This window comes from Hydractinia symbiolongicarpus, chromosome 7 (genome assembly GCF_029227915.1).
Source record: "Hydractinia symbiolongicarpus strain clone_291-10 chromosome 7, HSymV2.1, whole genome shotgun sequence".
NCBI classification, from domain to species: domain Eukaryota; kingdom Metazoa; phylum Cnidaria; class Hydrozoa; order Anthoathecata; family Hydractiniidae; genus Hydractinia; species Hydractinia symbiolongicarpus.
This window is the reverse complement of record NC_079881.1, coordinates 15,923,355-15,945,157: the sequence shown is the minus strand read 5'-3', so window position 1 is coordinate 15,945,157 and position 21,803 is coordinate 15,923,355. Positions and strand designations below refer to the sequence as shown.

Genomic DNA, 21,803 nt, shown 5'->3' with positions numbered 1-21,803 from the left:
GAAATGGAAAAACTTTTTAGTATCTATGAAGCTAAACTATCAGGTCAGATGGTGAAGTCATTGGGTAAATCAATCATTCACATGTATTCTATGGGAGCTTGTACTGTCTTGGGAATAAACAATCAAGATGCATTGAGCAATGACCTGGAAAATGACCCCTTCTTAAACTCTGCCCTTCAAAGATCCACATGTGACTTATATTTTAATTCGGCTCATTGTTAGCACCACTCAGTGTTGGACTTATTACCGGGAGGCATTATATCAATGGAAGAAATTTAAACACAAATAAGATAAATATAGCAGATAATAAAAATGTCAGAAGAACAGACTCCCATTCAAGTGACAACGAAGAACCCTGAAAAGGTTGAAGCAGGTAAGAGGTTGGCGGAATACAACCGTAAAAAACGAGAAGAATTAAAACAAGTGTCCATAACACAGACGCCTCAAAAAGAAAGTGGAGAGGGAGATTCTCCTACCAAACCAAATGAACAGCCTATGAACTACGCTATAGGAGGAATAATAGCTCTCAGTTTAATTTGTGGCTTTGCTTATTTTGTGTATAAAAAGAAAGACCAAATGTTATATACTAAGCCAGCGAGTGTCGCTTCCCTTCCGCAAAAATCTAAAATACCTGTGAAAATAAATAAACTTGAAATGGAATAAAAAGATAATCTCGCAATATATAATCTCGCAATATATAATAAAATGGACAAGAAAAGTATCGTCAACGATTTATATCACGCATCAGTCGTCTGCGTTTTCGCTATCGGCTATTCGATGCTAGGAAAAAAGGTGTTAAAAATGACACCTCCCTCAATTCAAAAGTTTGACTTGGAAGATACAGGAAAACTAGTTGCCATTGTTGCCGCTAGTGAAATAACAAGAGAATACTTAATTAAGCAAAAGATTTTACCTGAAAATATCAATATCTAAATATGGCTTCAATTGCAATGATGTTGGGAGGGGCTTTAGCAAATGCGCTAGCTTTCACAGGATCAAGTTATCTCTTTTCAAGTTTATCAAAAGATTGCATCGACGCTGAAAGAAAGCGACATGATTTAGCAGTGGAAAAATTACAAAAAGCCCAGGTTGTATGGCAACAAAAAAGACAGGAGAGAATAGACTTAATCAATAAGCAGCTCAGGCTCGAAAAGAAGGCCGATTCAAAATTCATAGAATTAAACGATGCAATGCGCAAATACAATAGGGTATTTGGTAAACATCTTGAACCTTTACCACGGGAGCCTGTATTGAGCGACTTTTATACACCGAGTCATGATCAACATGAAAGGGAATTGGCTTTTATTACTTTGAGTATGCTTGGAATTGGTGGAATTGTGTGGTATTTCGAAAGATGAAGAGGGGGAGCAAAAATTATGTTACATGTATCATGTAACATATTTATCTATATTTACCTTCTCGTTACTAAATATGTATAGAGCAACCCGCCAACCCCTAGTACCAAAGCCCACAGGTTTTGACTCAACCAACCTACCACTTCTTTCGCTCGATTGAGTAACCATGACACGATGGATCCTAATATACCCGGTAAAGCTGCTGCAGCTTTACCTGCCAGCCTTCCCAAGAGAGACCCCAACGCCTTCAACTTGTTTTTTATCCATTCCTTTGCACCGTCCTTTTTATCATTACCTTTGTCAGGATTTTGTGAGTGACTTGTCGACCCCCCACCTCCCGGTAACAAAGCTTCCACAAGGACACCAATAGCCATGCCAAAGGCTGTCAGAATGCTAACGATTGTGATACCTTGTTCACGGAATAGTGTTCGTATCTTTTCACCCAATGTGGTATTTTTGTTGAGGACTTTAGCAATGGTTTCTCTTATGCTCGTAACCTGACTGTTTAATTTACCCTTGAGAATATCGATACATTCCTGTCTAGTTTTCAACTCATCGTTTAGTCTTTTTATCAATATGCTGTTCTGGCATATTGATAGAGAACCTTTTTTGCGACTTCATCCTGAAGACTTCCTCGTATGTTTCTCAATGCTTTATCCAATCCTAACAATTCACGCACAGGATATTCAAATAGATCATCAGTCTGAGTTGTTTCATGATCGATTGATAATTGGTGAACCAGATCTTCTGTACTATCACTTATATTTTCAATAATTGTATCCAGCTCAATGTCAGTTGCATTTGTTATTCTAGACGATGAAGGTAGTTCTTCTTGTATTTTGTTTAGCTTAGCTGCCTGTCGGGCTGACAATTTGCTCTTAGGTATATCATACCTTAAATTACGCAGCCTTTTTTTGCCTAATATTACTGCTATAGTATCAGTAGCCCTTAGTCTTCCATTGTTTGTCAATGGTTTGCTACTGTCTTTGTAGTATAATTCACCATCTCTAATTTCAAACAGATCGGTATATAGCATCTCAGGTTTTGACTGGAATCTTTCAGATAATCTATCATACAGCACTTCAACTATTTTCTGCAAAACTCTAGTTTTCTGACTGAGACCTCCAAATGATGTTTCTTTTTCACCTGATGTATGTATTTGTACACTCGTACGGTCTCCGGTGGGTATGAGAGGAAACGTCTCGTCTGTTGTCTCATCTGTCCTCCCTTGTTCTCCAAAAGGGTCAATGTCAATGTCTGCCATTTTATTTATTTAGAGGATAATTTTTCTCTTGTTATAAGATAATTTCTCTCTAAAATAAAAATGAGCTTCAACATTTATCCCAAACTATTACCTACCGCACCTCCTGATTTGACGGAGCAAGAAAAATTCAATGCAGGTATCATCAACACCGAATTTGACGAGTTGGTCAAAATGAAAAAAAAAATTCACCGACAAGATTGAGAGGTATAAAAAGAAACTGGAACGTTTGGTTTTAATAAACACCAGCGCGAGCGCTTTGTCTGTTGGAAGCGGTGTGAGTGCAATCGCGACAGGTGCTACTTTGGTAGGGATCCCTGTTGCAGCAGGACTAGGTGCTGTAGCCCTAGCAAGTTCTGTAACATCGGGTGTCACTGGTGCCTCGGTTAAAAAATATCAAAGCAAGATAAACAGTACGATTGCTCTGCTTGATATCATAACCTCAACCATAGCCGTATTTGAAAACAGTGTGTCTCAAGCCTTAAATGACGGCCGAATCTCACACAAAGAATTTTCTGGCTTACAAGAAACATACTACAAAGCGCTAGAAAAGCTCAGCTCTCTGGATAGGAAAATGGAGACTAAAATTCAAAGAGGTTTCCAAAAAACTCTGTTAGTAGAGCTTCAAACGATGAAAAAGACCGCAGGTTCTTCTTAGGTTGTGTATGCACACCATTTATTGTTTTTTTTGTAGGCAAAGTAAACTGAGAAGTGCGTTGCGTCATAATCTTTACTTGAAACAGGTAAAGATACTGCTTTTACCGTTGAAAGCGGTTCACCAGCCTTGCACATAGTTAGGAGGTGACTCCGTATCTTCAGGTATTTACATCAATTCTTCTTTTACAAACGATCGCTTTGGTCCGTCTTGAACATAGTACATTACACGGTTACCAGGTTGCTCTATTACCTCACTTAATCGATATGAATTTTTTGACCAATTCTATCGGTTGCTCGTCTCCGCCCATCATCATGCTCTTCACCCGGTTGCAATAGATATCTATAAAGCCCATCTTGAGGTAATTTTATTTTAGGTGGATAATTCTCTCGTTTTCATTTTAATAGCATCTTTTGGTTTCATACCTATCATCTGCGTTTTTGTATCGTTTAACCTATCAATCAGTTTATATAAATGCTTAACCCATGTAGATGATACCTTTTCCGAATCATTCAGTTCTTGAGCATCTTGTATTTTGAATAAATTTTCAGCAAGTATCTTGTTCAATGCCTCAACAAAAGCTGTGTGTGTATGCTTATATTTTGTAGTCGCTCTTTTAATTTCAACATTATTCTTCTCCAACAATTTTGATACATCTGCTTTGAATTCTGAACCGTTGTCACATTGGAAAGTTTTCGGATAAGTTAATGATCCAACCTTGTAGATGTCTTCAATCATAGCGGCAACTTCTTTGGCTTTCTTAGTCTTCAAAGGTCGGGCTACTTTGTATCTGGAAGCAACATCGATTCCAGACAAAATGTACTTATATTTATTACCATACAGTATGTCACCAGGCATGTACAATAAATCGAATTGATGTAATTCATTAGGAGTAGTAACTTCATAATGAGGTCTTTCAACCTGTTTTGGAGCAGGTAAATGTACTTGACAAAATGCTTGTTTTGATAGCCACTTCTTAATTTCCTTTGGCTTGAAGCCAAATCCTCTTAAATCTTAAACAGCCTTTTGTCCTTTCCATAAATTTTGAGGCTGATAATAAATCTCTTGAAGTTTAGAGTTTGACATGTTTTATTCATGAACATCGTTTATTTAGCTCATTTTGTTACATTAGCAATGCCATTGCTAATTCAAGAACATCAAAAAAAGTTTTTTATTGATTACATATAAGGAATAAAAATGACTGACAAAACAGAATTACATTACGATACTCCCGTATCAAAGTACAAATCAATGAACGTCAAAACGTTAAGAAAATTATCTGCATCACGAAAGATAAAATATGCTTCCCAAATGAACAAAACTAAATTGCTCGAGGTACTTGAAAAAGAATGATAAGGACCCATCTTATACTCTTGATCCTGATACTAAACAAGCATGTAATAGATACTATTCGGACTGGATTCAAAACAACAGAGAAAGATATCTCAGCTACCAAAAACGCTATAATGACAAGAGAAAGAGGGCTTCCAAAAAATAAATTGACCTCGCTTTTTGTTACTTAATGGACGAGTAACAAAAAAAAAGAACGCAAAGGTTACGAGTCTTTTTGGTTGGGAAAAAAATGGTATAAAGAGAGTTAATTGTAATAATATATCACAAAACATGACAACAAAAAATACAGTTGTTGAATTAAAAGCTCTCGCCAGAGAACGCGGCCTACATGGCTACTCAAAACTCAGAAAAGCTAAGTTGCTGGAATTATTATCAGGCTCACCAGCTCGTTTGTCTACAGAAAGACCGACGAGAAATGGTCAACCTGTTCCACCGCCGAGATCTACTAGGCGGTTCAAACCAGTCCGACCTGTTACAATTATTCCTAGCTAACAAGACATGGATTTGTTTGAGTAGCAAGAAATGGCAAGAAATAGACCCCAGGTAAAAAACAAGTTGAATGAATGGAGAGAATGGTTAATAAATCATGTACCTAAAGCTATTAAGGAGAAAACGAGTAAAGCTTTCAGAACCCTGAGAGACAAGGTTCTGGATTTGTATAAAAATGATAGAGGAGAGAAAGAGGAGGAAAAAGAAAAAGAGGAAAAAGAATTTACTCTTATTGAAACAGCGTTTAATGGTTCTTACAAAAGGTTCAAGATAAACTCAGATGGAAAAAAGGATGTTGATTTGTTTCTCAAAAAGGTTCAACCCATCCTAATTGATCTGTTTAAGAGGGAACTCAAAAACAAAAAATCAATAAAAATACAAGCAACTGTGTGGATCAAATGGAGAAAGGAGGATTTATCCAATCCTGAAGCAACAATCTATGTTGATAAGGCGTTCAATAGCTATATGGAAACAATTCACAATGAAAACGATATATCTAATGTTGCTAATAAAATGTTCAAAAAGATAATCGAGCAGATTGAAAACCCTGCGTAACCTCGATCCGGCTTTGTTATCGATAAAATTTTAAATATTGATGTAGATTTATCGTTTCCGATGCCATTGAATAAGACAGATTTGTTTGAGAGAAGAAACCCAGATATTGTGCATGTCTTAACTAAAGAAGGAGGTAATTGTGTCTATATGTGTCGCAAGTCTAAACATCTTGATCGCAAAGAAACTGTTGTTTTGTTTTTATTATGTGAGAAGGAAAAGAGGCATTATATCTCTGTTAAGAACTTGAGCGGTGTATTAGGTAAGGTCAACTCGAAACATGAACATAAAGCAGGGGCGGATCTAGGGTTAGGCAGCCTAGGCAATTGCCTAAGCCTAGTTTTGTGAACTAGAAAAAAAATTCTCTATAGATAGAATAATCTAAAAAAAAACTAAATTATTTTTATCAATTTATTTTTGGCATCCGCCGATTTCGACTATGACGATGCGCGGCGTGCGTGTTTTATTTTACTCAAATAAGCAAACCCGGGGCGATCTTAGGCAAAATGTCTATTCGCCTAAAACGTCCGCGGGTTTTAAAGTTCCGAATGAATGAAAATCACAGATGGAAGAAAAAACGCCTAAAACGTCCGCGGGTTTTCAAGTTCCAATGAATGAAATTCTGGAATGTGAAGAAAAAACGCCTAAAACGTCCGTGGGTTTTAAAGTTTAAACGCCTAAAACGACCACGGGTACGGTTACATGGAGCGGATGTTTCTTTTTCAACATGGTTTACCTGGATCAGGTCCAATTGCAGGGAGCACTTCAAATGTCTAGAATATTAAAGCAATTGTATGCCACCTAAGTTAAATAAAGAAGTTTTGAATTTGGAAACCTTTTCAGATATTGAAAGGATTGGAAATGCTGGAGAGAAGTATTTTGGCCACGTGTGCCGTGTTGTTGTCTCAAACCAAACCTTTATCTTCCTCTGCAAGAGACAATAAATTCAGTAATACTTGAAATATTTTAGTTTTAGCTGCTCCTGAATTTAAGGCACTTTTGTGTCAAGAACTATTCTTAAAAGTGGTAAACCACCAGATGTTCTTACAAAACGTGTAATTTAAATCTTTTTCTTATCAAAACAAAAGGTTTTAACTTGGCCTTGATCAAATGCATTGTTTAAAAACATAAAAGCCCAATGCCAAACGAGATAGCTAACGGAGGCAATTTATGTAAACACTGTCTTGGCGGTCGAAAGATGTTTTGATGTGTATGTTAAATTCGGTATAGAGTATTACTAGCTACCTGTATGTGTATTAGTTGGAATTTTGTTAGTTTTTTTTCTTTAACGTCTTAAGGGTCACTGGCTTCGTGTAGGCTTCGTGTAGCCGTTTATGCAACTGTGTATCTTTGTTTCTGTTTGGGAGAGAATACATTCTTGTAAGATAACTAAGGGACAGCTCTTTCATGAACGCAAAAGTCCAAGCTAAATGTTAATAGATCTGCAGATCCCCTTTCCCTCCCCTAAACATCAAATCAGAAAAGGTAATCTTTGAATGTTGTCAGTCCTTGAAACCATAAGCACTCATCCATGTGTCCCTGCTAAGCAGGTAGACACTAAAAGTTATTAATTCTTTCTGTTCTCTAAGAAATCGATGTATACAGTATGAGATATAATTAAACGTCAAAGGATTCTACCTCGTCCCACCGCCAAATTTATACGCTTAGCATATACTTTTTTATTGTGATTGTCCCTAAGAACTTTGACTTTGTGGGAACTTTTAAACAGTGCATTTTATATGCAACATCCCACTGCTCATTTTAAAACTTTTAAGAACACGAGAAGATCTCTTTGACTTTCCCATGTTACTTTTAATTGTAATAATATTGCTAAAAACAAAAGAATGAAGCAATACCTAATCTAAGAATAGTCCAAGTTTGTTTTATAATATTTCTTATTCTCATCTTGCTGAGCAATACATTGATATAATTTTGTTTTAGGATAAGATATTTTGATGTCACCCTGGTACCTAAGATGAATATTCTTCTGACAATGAAAATCACCATCAATTAAAAGAACACAGATTTGTTAATCCTTATAATATTGGAAAACTGTAAACAATGGATATATATCTGGTATAATCCACAAAGTTGTGTTTCATAAGAGGAACTAAGAAGGTGAAAAAAATCAATCAAAATAATTTGTATTTTGATGTCACCCTGGTACCTATGATGAATATTCAAGTAAATAACACAGAAGATTTGTTCTGAATCCTTATAATATTGGAAAACTGTAAACAATGGATATATATCTGGTATAATCCACAAAGTTGGTGAAAAAAATCAATCAAAATAACTTGTGAATATTCAAGTAAATCATAGAAATGATTTTCACGTAAAACATATACAGATCGAAACAAGAATTGCATGTTAAAAAACGTTCTGTTACAGACTGTAAACTAACAAAATGTCATGTCAACTTATGGATATGAGTAGGATTTGTATATATGTTGCTTTTTATATGAGAATCTTCATAATTGGCTTATAGTTACTAAAACTTTCTTAAAGATTTTACAGTATTAAAATATTTTTAAACATAGTTGACAGGGACATGTAAGGGTAAATAATATGAGACATCTTAAATGTTTTGATGTTATTTTTCTAATTTCTAACTCTTTTCTAACTTAATAAACTGCCTTTCTCTTGTGGGAATTTCATAGCATTAAAATTAATGCTTAATAGAAATTGGTGCAAAACTACACCAGTAACCCTAATGCTAAACTGTATTAACTTCATGAAGAGGTGATTACTATATACTTTTTGTACACGTTTATTATATGTTGCGATCTTACACTGTAAGTCTAACTGGAAATCTTTCATTCTTTTATATGCTGGTTTTCTTTGTGCATTTGCAGGTTGTTACCACAGACTATAATTTTCCAAACAATATTTCTACGTTGCACTACTGTTGACTATCTATTCCTAAAATTGTCTTGTAATGTAATTTTTTGTTGTATTGTTAGTTATTAGACTTATTGCATGTTTTGAAATGAAGCAAATCCCCAACTTATTACTTGTACTCGTATTATGTGCGCAAAACGAAAAAAGATGCTAAGATACTTAATACCAATATGTGATTCAAAGAAATTATGGAAACGCTAACCCTGTTTCAAATCGAATTTGCTAACCAGACGCATTTTCCATCCGCATGTTTTAACAAGGATAAAGTGGTAAAACTACGGGGGTTACTGTTATTTGTTTGGCTATAAAGAAACTTTCGTTTCTAATCTAGAAGGATTCTTAATAACTAAAAACCTTACTTTTGGGAAAATTTTAGTTCCTTTTACAACAAAAACACAAAACGGCCGATTTACCTCGTACAACACCACAACCCTTGACATTACTTTGCCAAAAAATCTATGAAATTTTGCCTAACCAGAAAAAAATCCTAGATCCGCCCCTGATAAAGAGCATTATTGCTTAAATTGTCTCTCAGGTTTTAATAGTGAGGAAACCCGAGATGAGCACTTTGAATATTGTAAAAACAATGAAGCTGCTAAAATCAAACTCCCAAAAGAGGGTAGCACCGTTAAATTTATCAATGGTCGGTACCAGCTCAAAGCCCCATTTATCATGTATGCCGATTTCGAAGCTTTGTCAAAAGAGGTGTCTGAAGAAGAGAAAAATAGCGGATCATCCACTGAAAAAGTCGGTAAACATATCCCCACAGGTTTCTGTTGTTACAGCAAATTTGCTCATAGTGAAGTTCCGGACCCTCTGACGCTTTACCGCGGTGAAGACTGTGTTTTACGCTTTGTGAATCATGTAGTAGGTGAAGTGAAAAGGCTATACAATATGTTTCCAAAAAGAAGAATGCAAGATCTCACAAATGATGAGGTGACAAAATTAGTCAATTCTAGTAAGTGCCACATATGCAAGAGAAATTTCAACCAGGATATGCGTGTTGCTGATCACTGTCATTTTACTGGTAAATTTCGTGGAGCTGCACATCGGTCTTGTAATCTCCGTTACAAAGTGCCAAAATACATCCCAATCGTCTGCCACAATCTGAGCGGGTACGATGCGCATTTATTCATCAAAGAATTGGCCAAACAGTATGGAGATGAAAAGATTACCGTCATCGCTGAAAACAAAGAGAAATACATCTCTTTCTTGCTAGATGTTGTGGTCGGTGAATATGTGAAGAAAGGTGAGAAACATAATCTCAGGATACAACTGAGATTCATCGATAGTGTGCGTTTCATGGCTAGTAGCCTGGATAAGTTGGTAAACAATCTATCTGATGATCAGTGTAAAAATCTTCGAAAATTCTTCAAGGGTGATGAGCAATTCAAACTATTGAGAAGAAAAGGAGTTTATCCATATGAACACGTTGATTCTTTCGATAAGTTCAATGAAACTAAGCTTCCGGCAAAAGATGCTTTTTACAGCAAGTTGAACATGAGCGGTATCAGTGATGCTGATTATGCGCATGCGCAGAAGGTGTGGAAAGACATGAAAATCAAAAATATGGGTGTGTATCATGATATCTACCTCAAGACAGACGTTCTATTGCTTGCTGATGTTTTTGAGACTTTTAGGGAAACATGCCTAAAACATTATCAATTGGATCCTGCACATTTTTACACTGCTCCTGGGTTAGCTTGGCAAGCATGTTTGAAAAAGACCGAGATTAAGCTAGATTTGTTGCATGATATGGATATGTTTCTGTTTATGGAGAAAGGTATTAGAGGAGGTCTCACTCAGGCTGTTCATAGACATGCTAAAGCTAACAACAAATATATGGGTGTTCCATATAAGACGACCGAAGAGACCAGCTATCTCCAGTATCTTGATGCAAACAATCTGTATGGAAGGGCTATGATTCAAAAATTACCAACGGGAAAGTTTAAGTGGGTTAATGATCCTAATAAATTCACGACTAAACTCATTTCTATGTTGGCTGAGGAAAACGGTGAAAAGGGTTACATACTCGAGGTGGATGTGAGATATCCAAAAAAGCTACATGATACGCATAACGATCTTCCTTTCATGCCTGAGCGAATGGAGATTAATGGGGTCGAAAAGCTATCTCCATGCCTTTCTGACAGAAAAGATTATGTTATTCACATCCGTGCGCTTGATCAAGCGTTGAAACATGGTCTTGTTCTTGATAAGGTTTATAGGGTGATAGAATTTGAGCAAAGCGCATGGTTGAAACCGTACATCGATTTTAACACCGATTTGCGCAAAAAATCAAAGAACGACTTCGAGAAAGATTCTTTCAAGCTGATGAATAATTCGGTCTTTGGTAAAACTATGGAAAACCAACGTAAACACAAAGACATACGCTTGGCTACCAAGAAAAAACAATATGAGAAACTAGTGATGAAGCCCAACTTCAAAGGCAGCATCTGTTTCTCGGAAACACTGATGGGTGTTGAAATGCAGAAAATCAAAGTCGTGTTGAACAAGCCAATCTATCTAGGACCTGAAATTCTCGACTTGTCTAAGATAGTTATGTATGAGTTCCACTACGACTATATGAGACTAAAATATGGTGACAATCTAAAGCTTTGCTACATGGACACAGATTCATTCGTTTATCATATCAAAACCGACGACTTCTACAAAGATATCGCTGACGATGTAGCTTTGAGATTTGACACTTCAGGATATGACAAGAAAGATAACAGACCTTTACCCATAGGTTTGAATAAAAGGTCATTGGTCTAATGAAAGATGAGTTAGGCGGTAAGATAATGACGGAGTTTGTCGCTCTTAGAGCGAAGACCTATGCATATAAACAGTTAGACGGAACAGAGGACAAAAAGTGCAAGGGAGTCAAGAAGTGCGTAGTAAAGAAGACCATGGGGTTTGACGACTATAAGAGATGCTTGTTCGATGGTGTGAACATTTACAAAGAGCAGATGACCTTCCAATCGAACAAGCATGATGTTCACACCATAAAAACAAACAAACTCGCTCTCAATGCAGATGATGACAAAAGAATTATCCATAATGATGGAATAAGCACCTATGCGCGAGGATACAAAAAACACCTAAATTCACGCTATTTCGCGTGAGTTTTAAACGAGGGATAATGCAATTTTGAGTCGGAAAGATGAATTGTCCCAACATCGACATATTCCTATCTCTGCTACTTAGCAATGCTATTTCACAAAGGTTTTGAATATAACACAATTAATGGTCATAGGTCAGCTATTTCTGCTTATCATAATCGTATAAATTCCGTTAATGTCGGTGAACACCCTAGGATTTGTTTACTTATGACAGGTGTATTCAATTTGAGACCAACCAAACCTCGATTTACATTTATTTGGGATGTGCAAGTAGTTATCTTAATACTTTATAAAATAATGACGGTTTATCTATAAAAAATTCTGTCTCACAAATTAGCAATATTGTTAGCACTAACATCTGTATTAAAGGGGTCTGAAGTTGTTACTTAACCCTATTCAGGTTGGGGTCTGAGTGACCCGGTCAAAGGTTAAGGGGGGAGGGGGGGGGGGGCAAAAATGCCCTACCCCTATACTTTGTGATCTACTTGTTTATTTTGAAAAATATTTAGCACAAATGTTAAATGACATAAAATAATTAGAATGGCGGAAACATTTTTGGTTTTGGCCACGTGATAAATTGCTGACGTCACCAAAATGTATATTAAAATACCCGTATACGTCTTCCGTCACGCAAAATGGTAGCTTAGCTGCGCAAGTAGCGAGACGCACGCAATGGGGTATAAAAAGGACGGGCGAACCCGTAGATTTTTCCACGGGCTAACGACTAGTTTTAAAAATTGCTTGTTTTTAATTTTTTTGAGTCTATATTATGCAAATATGCTCTAAAAGTTCAGATTGCAAAATATTCGCTTTTTAGTTTTTTGTTTTCATTACAGGTCTACCTATTATTTTATTGAGGTGCTAAAATGACTATATTTATTATTATCTATTATCTTATGTTGACTATGGAAATTTCAAAACAGTTTCTATATAATACTTAGCACATTTGTGTCACAATGTTATTTAGGGCAACACTTATGTAATAGGGTGCCTATTGGGCTAAAACTGTTAGTTAAAGCAAGGGTGCCAACCTTTAGCAATAGACCGTCTTTTAGCATTCGACCATCTTTCAGCAATGGACCATCTTTTAGCAATAGACCGTCTTTTAGCAATAGAATGTCTTTACGCAATGGAACAAGAATTTGCGATTTTTCGTTTTTATCGTTTTCAATTTCTATATCAATTGCCGTTGTTTTTGAATGTTGTCGCTTTAAATTTCGAACTTGTCATGACAGATCAGGAGCTGGAATTGTGAATACTTTCTAAACAAAATGATATTTCAAATATTTTCAAAAAAAATTGTGGATACCTACTACCTTATTCCATAAAATTAACGAGTTATAAAATTTATGCGGTTATTCATCGCGTTAATTTAATGACCGTTAATTAAATGCAGAGTTAATTTAAGGACTGTTAATTTCATGACTCGTTAATTAAAATACTGTTGTCCATCTGCTTAAGTGGATTTCTCCACGGGCCTTCTCGACTAGTTTTCTACTATTTTCTCCGGTGTTCAACGGTATTCTCTTTTTCAGCAATCTTTTTTATAATGGCTCTTGTCTCATCCTCTCATACTCTGATCCAAGTGGAAAATTAACTGAAACCACTTTTTCTTTCAAAATTTATAACATTTCCTAACAACGAAAACTTTTATTTCGATTTCCAAACCGCCTTGTAATATAATAGAGGAGACCGCTTCACCATCTAAACCCCGATCGTGACGTGATAACCATTGAAGTTGATCTTCGCTTGTCAACTATAAAATCAGAAAATGCGAAACTCATGAAGAGCATCTACGAGTTTTTTCAAACTGAAAAATGTCGTAACGTCATCACTGCTGGTTGGAGGGCTGCTGGGATAACAGAAACATAAAAAAACGCAAAAGAGAAGCAAAAAGCCAGATCAACATGGACCTATTTTTGCAAAAGTTCATGTCATATATTTCTCTTCTTTTTCAAATTCGCGTTAATTAAATGCATTTTTGAAAACAACCTTGCCCAGCGGCCTTAATGAAATGCCTTTTTTTAAATAATTTCATTGAGCCGCGTTAATTTCACGACCATTAATTTAATTCCCGTTAATTTCTTGGCTCATTAATTTCATGGAAAAAGGTAATCAACTTTTGCTCTACTTTTGTAGAATTTATTTTTGTGATGAGCTCTAAAAAGTACAATTTTATGAATCTTACTTCTATACCAACAAATTTTTGTTCCAAAAATTTATTTCCAAAAATATTACTTCTGTTGGGGAAATGCACATACTACTTTGATGCTGATAAACTTGTTTACCAATGCTTTTAGCTGTTAAGGCTGTCTGTCATACATGATTCGATTATAACTAAATTCGACACACATGTGAACTTCTTAATTTCGAGTTTCCTCTTTTCATTAAATTTTTTGATTATTAAAGTTTTGCACAATTAAGGTTCCTTTTGTATATTGAATCGTGAAGGAAGATTGAATGTGTGCTATAAAGTTGGAGCTTATTGAGTAAAAAACTTAAAAAGCTGTTTGTATGACGAAAAAGCAGATTTTATCAGTGGATAGGCGAATTTTTTAGAAAATGTCAAGGATACAAAATGTAAAAGCAGAGATCAGAAGGCTTCTAAAGTAAATATATACTTGAAGCCATTTTTTCCACATATACAGTTGACTCTCTTTAATCCGAATCTCAAGGGTTTTTATTCGAATTGCAGAGAGATTCGGATAGTAGAAAGTCTCTCTAATTCGAATTTTTAGCTTTTAAGGGTGAAAATTCGGATAAGAGAGCGAAATCAGACTTTTATGAAGAAAATTAAAAAAAAGTAAGGTGCACGGCCATTTAAATCGGAGGAAACCTAGAAATAAAGTGTGCGCATGCGCCAATTTTTTTAAAAATTCGTAGGTAAAATTTGATGTGTTGATGACGTCATAGCTATTGACCTAACTCATTTAAATGCAATTTACTAATCTGTAGGGGGGGGGGGCTAGCGGGATAAATAGTATTCACCGGTAAGAAACAAAAACGAGTAAGTAAGTTTGAACGAAAATAAAAGAACTCACTGACTTGCGATTTCTCACAGAGATTCAAATTACGAAAAACAAAAACATTCGAAAGTGTTAATGGTATATTTACACTTAAAAATTCGGATTATAGACAACCTCGTCCCCAGGGCATCTTGTATCTTTTCTGACCCCGGGACGGCGATACGAACATGGCCCTGGAGGAGGCTGGTCCGATATGAAACCTGATTGGCGCGGATATGTCAAATAATTATTGCGTCATACAAAACATTTTGGCGAGGCGGCGAGTCTGTGACCAACAGGAGGAAGCTGTTCGTTTTAAAATGGCGGAGGTGTATCAGCAGTATCAAGTTTTTTTTAAAGTGAAAAATTTAATAAAAAGCATTACTAAGCAATGAGAGTATAAAATAAGACATCATAAAGTAATACTGCTTACATGACAATATTTCAATAGCTGGGAATGTTTAATAAAGCTAGAAAAGTTGTTAGCTAGCACACTATACCTAACACACTATCAAGGTAAGAACAAAAGAAAGAAACTCAATTTGTTTCCAAGTGGCCAGGTTTGATTTGCAGCTTTTTGCAAAGACTGACGTTGCATAAAATTGCCGCCCATGTCCTTTATAGACAAAATAATTTTGCACAAAGTATCGAAAATGTTTTTTTTTTACAAAATATATATACATTACGTTTTAAATTATATCAGGTTGTTATTAGTGGGCATGTTTTATTACCTTATATGCTTTGGTTACTATAAAAGATATAAAAAGCCAATAGGTTAACCGTCGGAGCCATTTTATCATTGAATGCACATTTATCCGGCCTAATTCAAGAAAATTCAAATTGCAAAAGCTTCAGTAAAAAAATAAAGTTATTGACTTGAAACTTGTTAAGGAGTACCTTTAAACCTATCTGATAAAATATAAAATTACACCAGGCATGAAAAATTTAAAAAGGCATTTTGAGGAAGAGAAAAAGGTAGGAAGATTTTCTTAAACTGATTCTTGCTAGGCCTTTTTTAACACGCTATGAAGAAATTTCAGAAAATCGAACTCAATCAAATTTTATTGAGCGCTCAATTAGGCATATGGTTAAATCCAGGATGTATTGAAGATGGTGGTAGATATTTAACAGCTCACCACTGTGATATATTATCTCAAGAGTTTTAATACAAATTACAAAGAAGTGAACATAAAAAATCACAAAAAAAGTCTAAACCGAGTATATAGTTTATAAAGCGTCCCATAACTTCAGTAAAAATTAAAATATTGACTTGAGATTTGGTATGATATGGTTTTAGATTGGTTTGATGAAATTGAGCCAAAAAATAGTTCTATTATCATCATACATTCTGAGTTTCAGAATTTAGCCCTTTTCAAAGACGCCGATAAGCCGTTTTGACAGCATATCAATTTTGACCAAGATACAGATTCAGAAAATTTTAAAAGCTATTCTAACCTCAGAAATGTCAGATAAGATTCAACCTAAAATTATGCTAGTAAACAAAAAATTTAGTTGCAAGGAATGTCTCTTTGCTGACATCTTTTTGTGATAGGATGCTCTTATGAGAATACTGAATTAATCTTCACGGTTAGCTAGTTTGGCATTTTAAATATTTTCCAAGCAGAATTATAACAATAAATAGATGTATATATCAATAAAAATCGATTTTTGAACAGCAGCAGAATTTTGATGAGCTCTAAAAAGTGCGAATTTATGAAACTAATTTTGGTCCAAAATCCCCAAAATAATTTCCTCAAAAAATTATTCCCGAAACATTTTTTTCTCAAGGTAGCAATACTTTGCTGTTCGTAAAGTCATCAATTCTTTCTAAACTATTAAGGCAGTGATACATTAAATCGAGAAAACAGATCACACGCAGACTTGTCGTTCTCGATTTTCAAACCAGCATAATGCTTTTGATAAAATTTTTGAATTATTTATGTTTTAAACAGAAAAAAACCTTGTTTTTGTATAAATTAGATGCAAATTAAGTGTATATACAAAATAAATGTGAGCTTGCTGAGTAAAAAATAAAAAAGCTGCAAGGCGTTTTAAAACATGTCATTAAGAAAAGAAAAAGCAGAATTTATCAGTAATGGGTGGCTTTTTGGAAATGTTAAGGCCACAAATGTAAAAGAACAAAAAATACTTCTAAAGTAAATACTCTTCTGAAGCCTTTTTCACCCAATATAACTGCAAGCAGTGAGTCCACCATAGTTGAATTCAGTTTCAGCTAAGTATTGTTTAAATACAGCAAAATCTTTGTCATCATATAAAAGCAGTAATGCAGACACAGATATGAACTCACGGTAAATGAGAATTCTAAAGTTCAGCCAAAATGAATAAAAAATGTAAATGTTAATATGAGGTTAAATTTCTGCCTAGCTACTTTCAGTCGGGCACCTAGAATGATACGAACATTTGAAAATTATGTAGCCATATCTGCACCTTAGAGAACCAACGAAGTGCTATGTTCAGATGGGCAAATCATTTACTAATTTCCAAGTTTCCCCTGGCTACAAGTTTTGCAACCCAGTGCTTGCTAGTCAACCAATTCAGTGAAATACACATAACTAAATTGCTTGAATTTCTTCAAGTAAACAGCAGCCTAAATAACATTATTGTATATTTATACATTTACACAAAACAATCAAGGGCAATATGCGAGAAGTTTGTGTGTTGCGATGAGAGGAATCAAAACAAACTCGCCGCACGCATCTGTGACGTAAAAGGCCGATCTCGCTTAGCTCTGCAAGGTTATATTAAAACTTTGGTACATTGAGACAAATCTCATTAAATATTACACACAGAAATACTGTGTATTGGAGGGTCACGTGACGAGGCCTCCTCCAGGGCCATGTTCGTATCGCCGTCCCGGGGTCAGAAAAGATACAAGATGCCCTGGGGACGAGGTTGGATTATAGAGAGAATTTATCCGACGAGACCTGAAAATTATTTCGGATTATAGAGGTTTTCGGATCACAGAGATTCGCATAGTAGAAAGTAAATTATGAGAGTTTGTTAAGGAAAATTGTTGGTGACTTTTAATTTGTTCGGATTATAGAAAGATTCAGATAATAGAGATTCGGATTTGAGAGAGTCAACATGTACCTCTAGCTTTTTGAACTTCATTACCGACTTTCATACAGCGCAGTCTGGGCACGAGTAAATCGCTTGTAGGGACAAATTTTTCATAATGGTAGTGCAACAAGAAGAAAACAACAACACCATTAACAGAAAATTTAACTTGAGGCTTACCCATGGGGGTATAAAAAACTTTTATACCTCCCTGCTTTACTATTATAACACTAAAATCAAAGAAAGGTATTCTTTAATGGCTTATGGACTGACACAAAATTCAAGGTTATTAAATGACTAAAGACTGCTAATTCCGTCTGAAGGTTAGCCTAGCTAAAAGTCAAGTGTCCAACGTGTTACCAGAAAGAAATATTATTGTTGGCGCCACATTGCTAATTTTTATTGTTTAAAAAGTATTGTCTCCAATAGTTACTAACACTATATTTCAAAACAAAGCAAGTGCAGTTAGCTAACTAGCTAGGTAAATAGCCGACAAAAGGTGTGGTGAAAGGTGTAGTTTAATCCATTTAGCTTTAGTTAAACTGGCCAGTGCGCAGGGGCAAGGAAAACATCACTGTGAATACTTTTCTATTATTATCATTATGTTAGCTGTTAGTTACATCTACGTTAACCTTAAATTTACAAAAAAAATTAAAATCCAACATCCACAAATTTCTATCACAAAGTTTTTCATTTTTTATCCACAATAAAGTTTTCCTTATTTAACAATACTGATTTTTTTTCACTAAAATTACTAAATCTTTAGCCTAAGCAAACCGTTTTTGCAAAAATCTTCATCAACATTTGACATATATAATCTTTTAGTTAATAATAAACACTTGATACAAACAAATTAATTCTTGCAAAAAACTCCAAAATTGCCAAAAGGGGAATGGTGGGTCAAATTTGTTTGACAAGGATAGGAAAAGGTTGGAAAGATATCATAGCAAAATTACATGCAAGTAAGAAAATGTTCTCTTTATACTTCTTGACAAGAATTTATTTCAGCGAATAAGTTGTAAACACATGCAAACACACGACTGACTCTTAAAATTTGTTGTGAACTTGTAAACTAAAGAAAAAAAACCTAAAAAACTCATGAAAACTTCTTTCTGCAAAAATCTATCTTTTGAAGATTACCTTCATCCTCAAAATCTTTTCCTCAAAAAAAAAAAGTTAGCCAGAAAAAGTTCAATTAAAAAAAAAAAATTTTAAACCCAAGGAGATTAACAACAAATCTGTTAGCGAAATTGGCATTAGCATTTATCAATATATCTATATTCCAATATGTATATCAGTTCCTTATACATTGTCTGAAAATATGTCTTTCATATCTTTTCGGCATCCACGACTTTTTCTGCATCAAAACAACAAAATTATAGTAGCTAAATGGATGTTTGTGTTCCGACCCGTATTGACCTCTTGCCCCGTATTGACCGAATTTTGGACCCGACCCGTTTTGACGGGAGTTGACCCGTATTGACGGAGTTAGCAAACTAATATTTTTCTGCAGACGCTTTACAAAGCACATTAAAAAACCAACTTCAAAGTGCAAATAAACTACATTCCTCTGTATTTTCAAGTTGCAGATATAATAGAATAAAATATCAGCAGTAAATAAAGACCCAAGTTGACCAAACACCCTCTAGTCACTATGGGGCAACATTTATTGCTGACCCAAGTTGACCAAACACCCTCTATTCACTATGGGGCAACATTTATTGTTGACCCAAGTTGACCAAACACCCTCTAGTCACTATGAGGTAACATTTCTTGCTGACCCAAGTTGACCAAACACCCTCTAGTCACTATGGGGCAACATTTCTTGCTGACCCAAGTTGACCAAACACCCTCTAGTCACTATGGGGCAACAAATATTGTTGACCCAAGTTGACCAAACACCCTCTAGTCACTATGGGGCAACATTTATTGCTGACCCAAGTTGACCAAACACCCTCTATTCACTATGGGGCAACATTTATTGTTGACTCAAGTTGACCAAACACCCTCTAGTCACTATGAGGCAACATTTCTTGCTGACCCAAGTTGACCAAACACCCTCTAGTCACTATGGGGCAACATTTCTTGCTGACCCAAGTTGACCAAACACCCTCTAGTCACTATGGGGCAACAAATATTGTTGACCCAAGTTGACCAAACACCCTCTAGTCACTATGGGGCAACATTTCTTGCTGACGCAAGTTGACCAAACACCCTCTAGTCACTATGGGGCAACATTTATTGTTGACCTAAGTTGACCAAACACCCTCTAGTCACTATAGGACAACATTTATTGCTCACCCAAGTTGACCAAACACTGTCTAGAAACTTTTATTGCTGACCAAGTTGACTAAAGGGTGTTCGGTCAACTTGGGTCAACAACAGAAGTTGCCCCAGTGACTAGAAAGGATTTGGTCAACTTGGGTCAACAACAGAAGTTGCCCCAGTGACTAGAAAGGATTTGGTCAACTTGGGTCAACAACAAAAGTTGCCCCAGTGACTAGAAAGGATTTGGTCAACTTGGGTCAACAACAAAAGTTGCCCCATAGTGACCAGAAAGGATTTGGTCAATTTGGGTCAGCAATAAAGGTTGCCCTATAGAGAAACATGGCAAAACTTTGTCCTGCGTCTTTTAACATATAAAAGTAACTACAATTAAAAACATGTTATTGCCCTTGGTATTCTTAAATAAACACTGGTGTGATAAAACTAAATAGAAGATCCAGACAGGATTTGCACCTGTATATTCGTGTCTTCGAATTAACAGAATACCAACTAAAAGCTGGATCATAAACACTTTATAAAGTTCTGAGCTCTTCAAGAAAACAAAACACCAGCACTGAATAGTATTCCAGCCTTATGCATTAAAACAGGCCTATCCATAAGAAGCATGTGAAAACTCCTGTGCATGCAAACATGCCCATTTCTGGGCAATGAGATAATAGCTGAGGCATTATTTGCTCTGCTAGTTCTGAAACAAGTTTGTCTAGCTGAGTACATCATTGCACATGCAAATGAACAATTTCTTTCTTATTATTTATATATACTAACAACATAAGTAAAGTATAAGTAAAAGATGAATAAAAGACTTTTTTAAAAATATTCTTTTAACCTTATGTTGTCTAAAAAAATGAATGTAATGTAAGCTTACATTCTCAATAAAATATTTTAACCTTTTTCTTTTCTTTTAACACAATTAAATAATTCTGATATATAATAATTCTCAAAAGTAGCCCCCAGTGGAAAAAATCTGAAAGCTGTCTAAAAGCTGAAAGATTATTCTGGGTACTGCCACTATAAATATACATTATTCAGTCTTGGTCATGAATATTTGCACCCGCGTGCGGTTGTACGTACGCCTACACTAATACAGGCGTGCGATCAGTATCGCACGCCTAGCCTATGATTTTGGCGTGCAATTATTACATTCAGGAGAGTGGCAGCGCGGAGTTTTTGAAGCATTGTTTTTTACTTTTTATTTGCTTCTTTTTCGTTTGTTAACTTATTTATTTCAGCAACAAAATGTTTACAAACCATGTTCACAACAAGCTGCCATATTGAATGAAGCATGTGAAAAATGAATAACCAACTTTCATCCAGACCCCAAACAACCAATAGTAGTAGTAAATGCAGGCTTCTCATTTTGAGGTACGCGATCGCGTTCCTACGCCCTATCTTGTACCTAAATTATGTGAGGTACAGGAAGAACAGAGTACCTCCGTTAACAGATTACTGTTTAGATCTAAGAATTATTGAATAATCCTGGCCCTTTTAATCCATAGGCAAGTCTATTCATAGCCAACCTCCCAATCCTAGCTAATTTACCGACTCCTGACTTAGTTAAAAGAACTACGTAGACATAAATCTCTTTTGCCTGGCCCCTTCGTCGTTGGTAACCAGGTCTTACCAAGAAATCCAGCCATGCGGTTCTTAACTAATGCGGAGGTGACCGCCGACGGAGCACGGATGAAGCAAGTCTGCAAATATGCACTTACAGGCGGAATAGACATTTTATCATGGATTTAATGGTGC

The 21,803-nt window shown here is 35.6% G+C and overlaps 1 protein-coding gene across 1 annotated transcript; it reads left to right on the top strand.

Annotated features, from left to right (window-relative positions):
- The first annotated feature begins 5,728 nt into the window (after positions 1–5,728).
- On the top strand, positions 5,729–13,560 carry LOC130648537 (uncharacterized). Its single transcript, XM_057454590.1, has 6 exons — positions 5,729–5,973; positions 9,058–10,990; positions 11,057–11,127; positions 11,391–11,687; positions 11,823–11,958; positions 13,375–13,560. Exons 1-6 carry the CDS (start codon positions 5,729–5,731, stop codon positions 13,558–13,560), a joined length of 2,868 nt encoding a protein of 955 aa, XP_057310573.1.
- Positions 13,561–21,803: the final 8,243 nt, after the last annotated feature.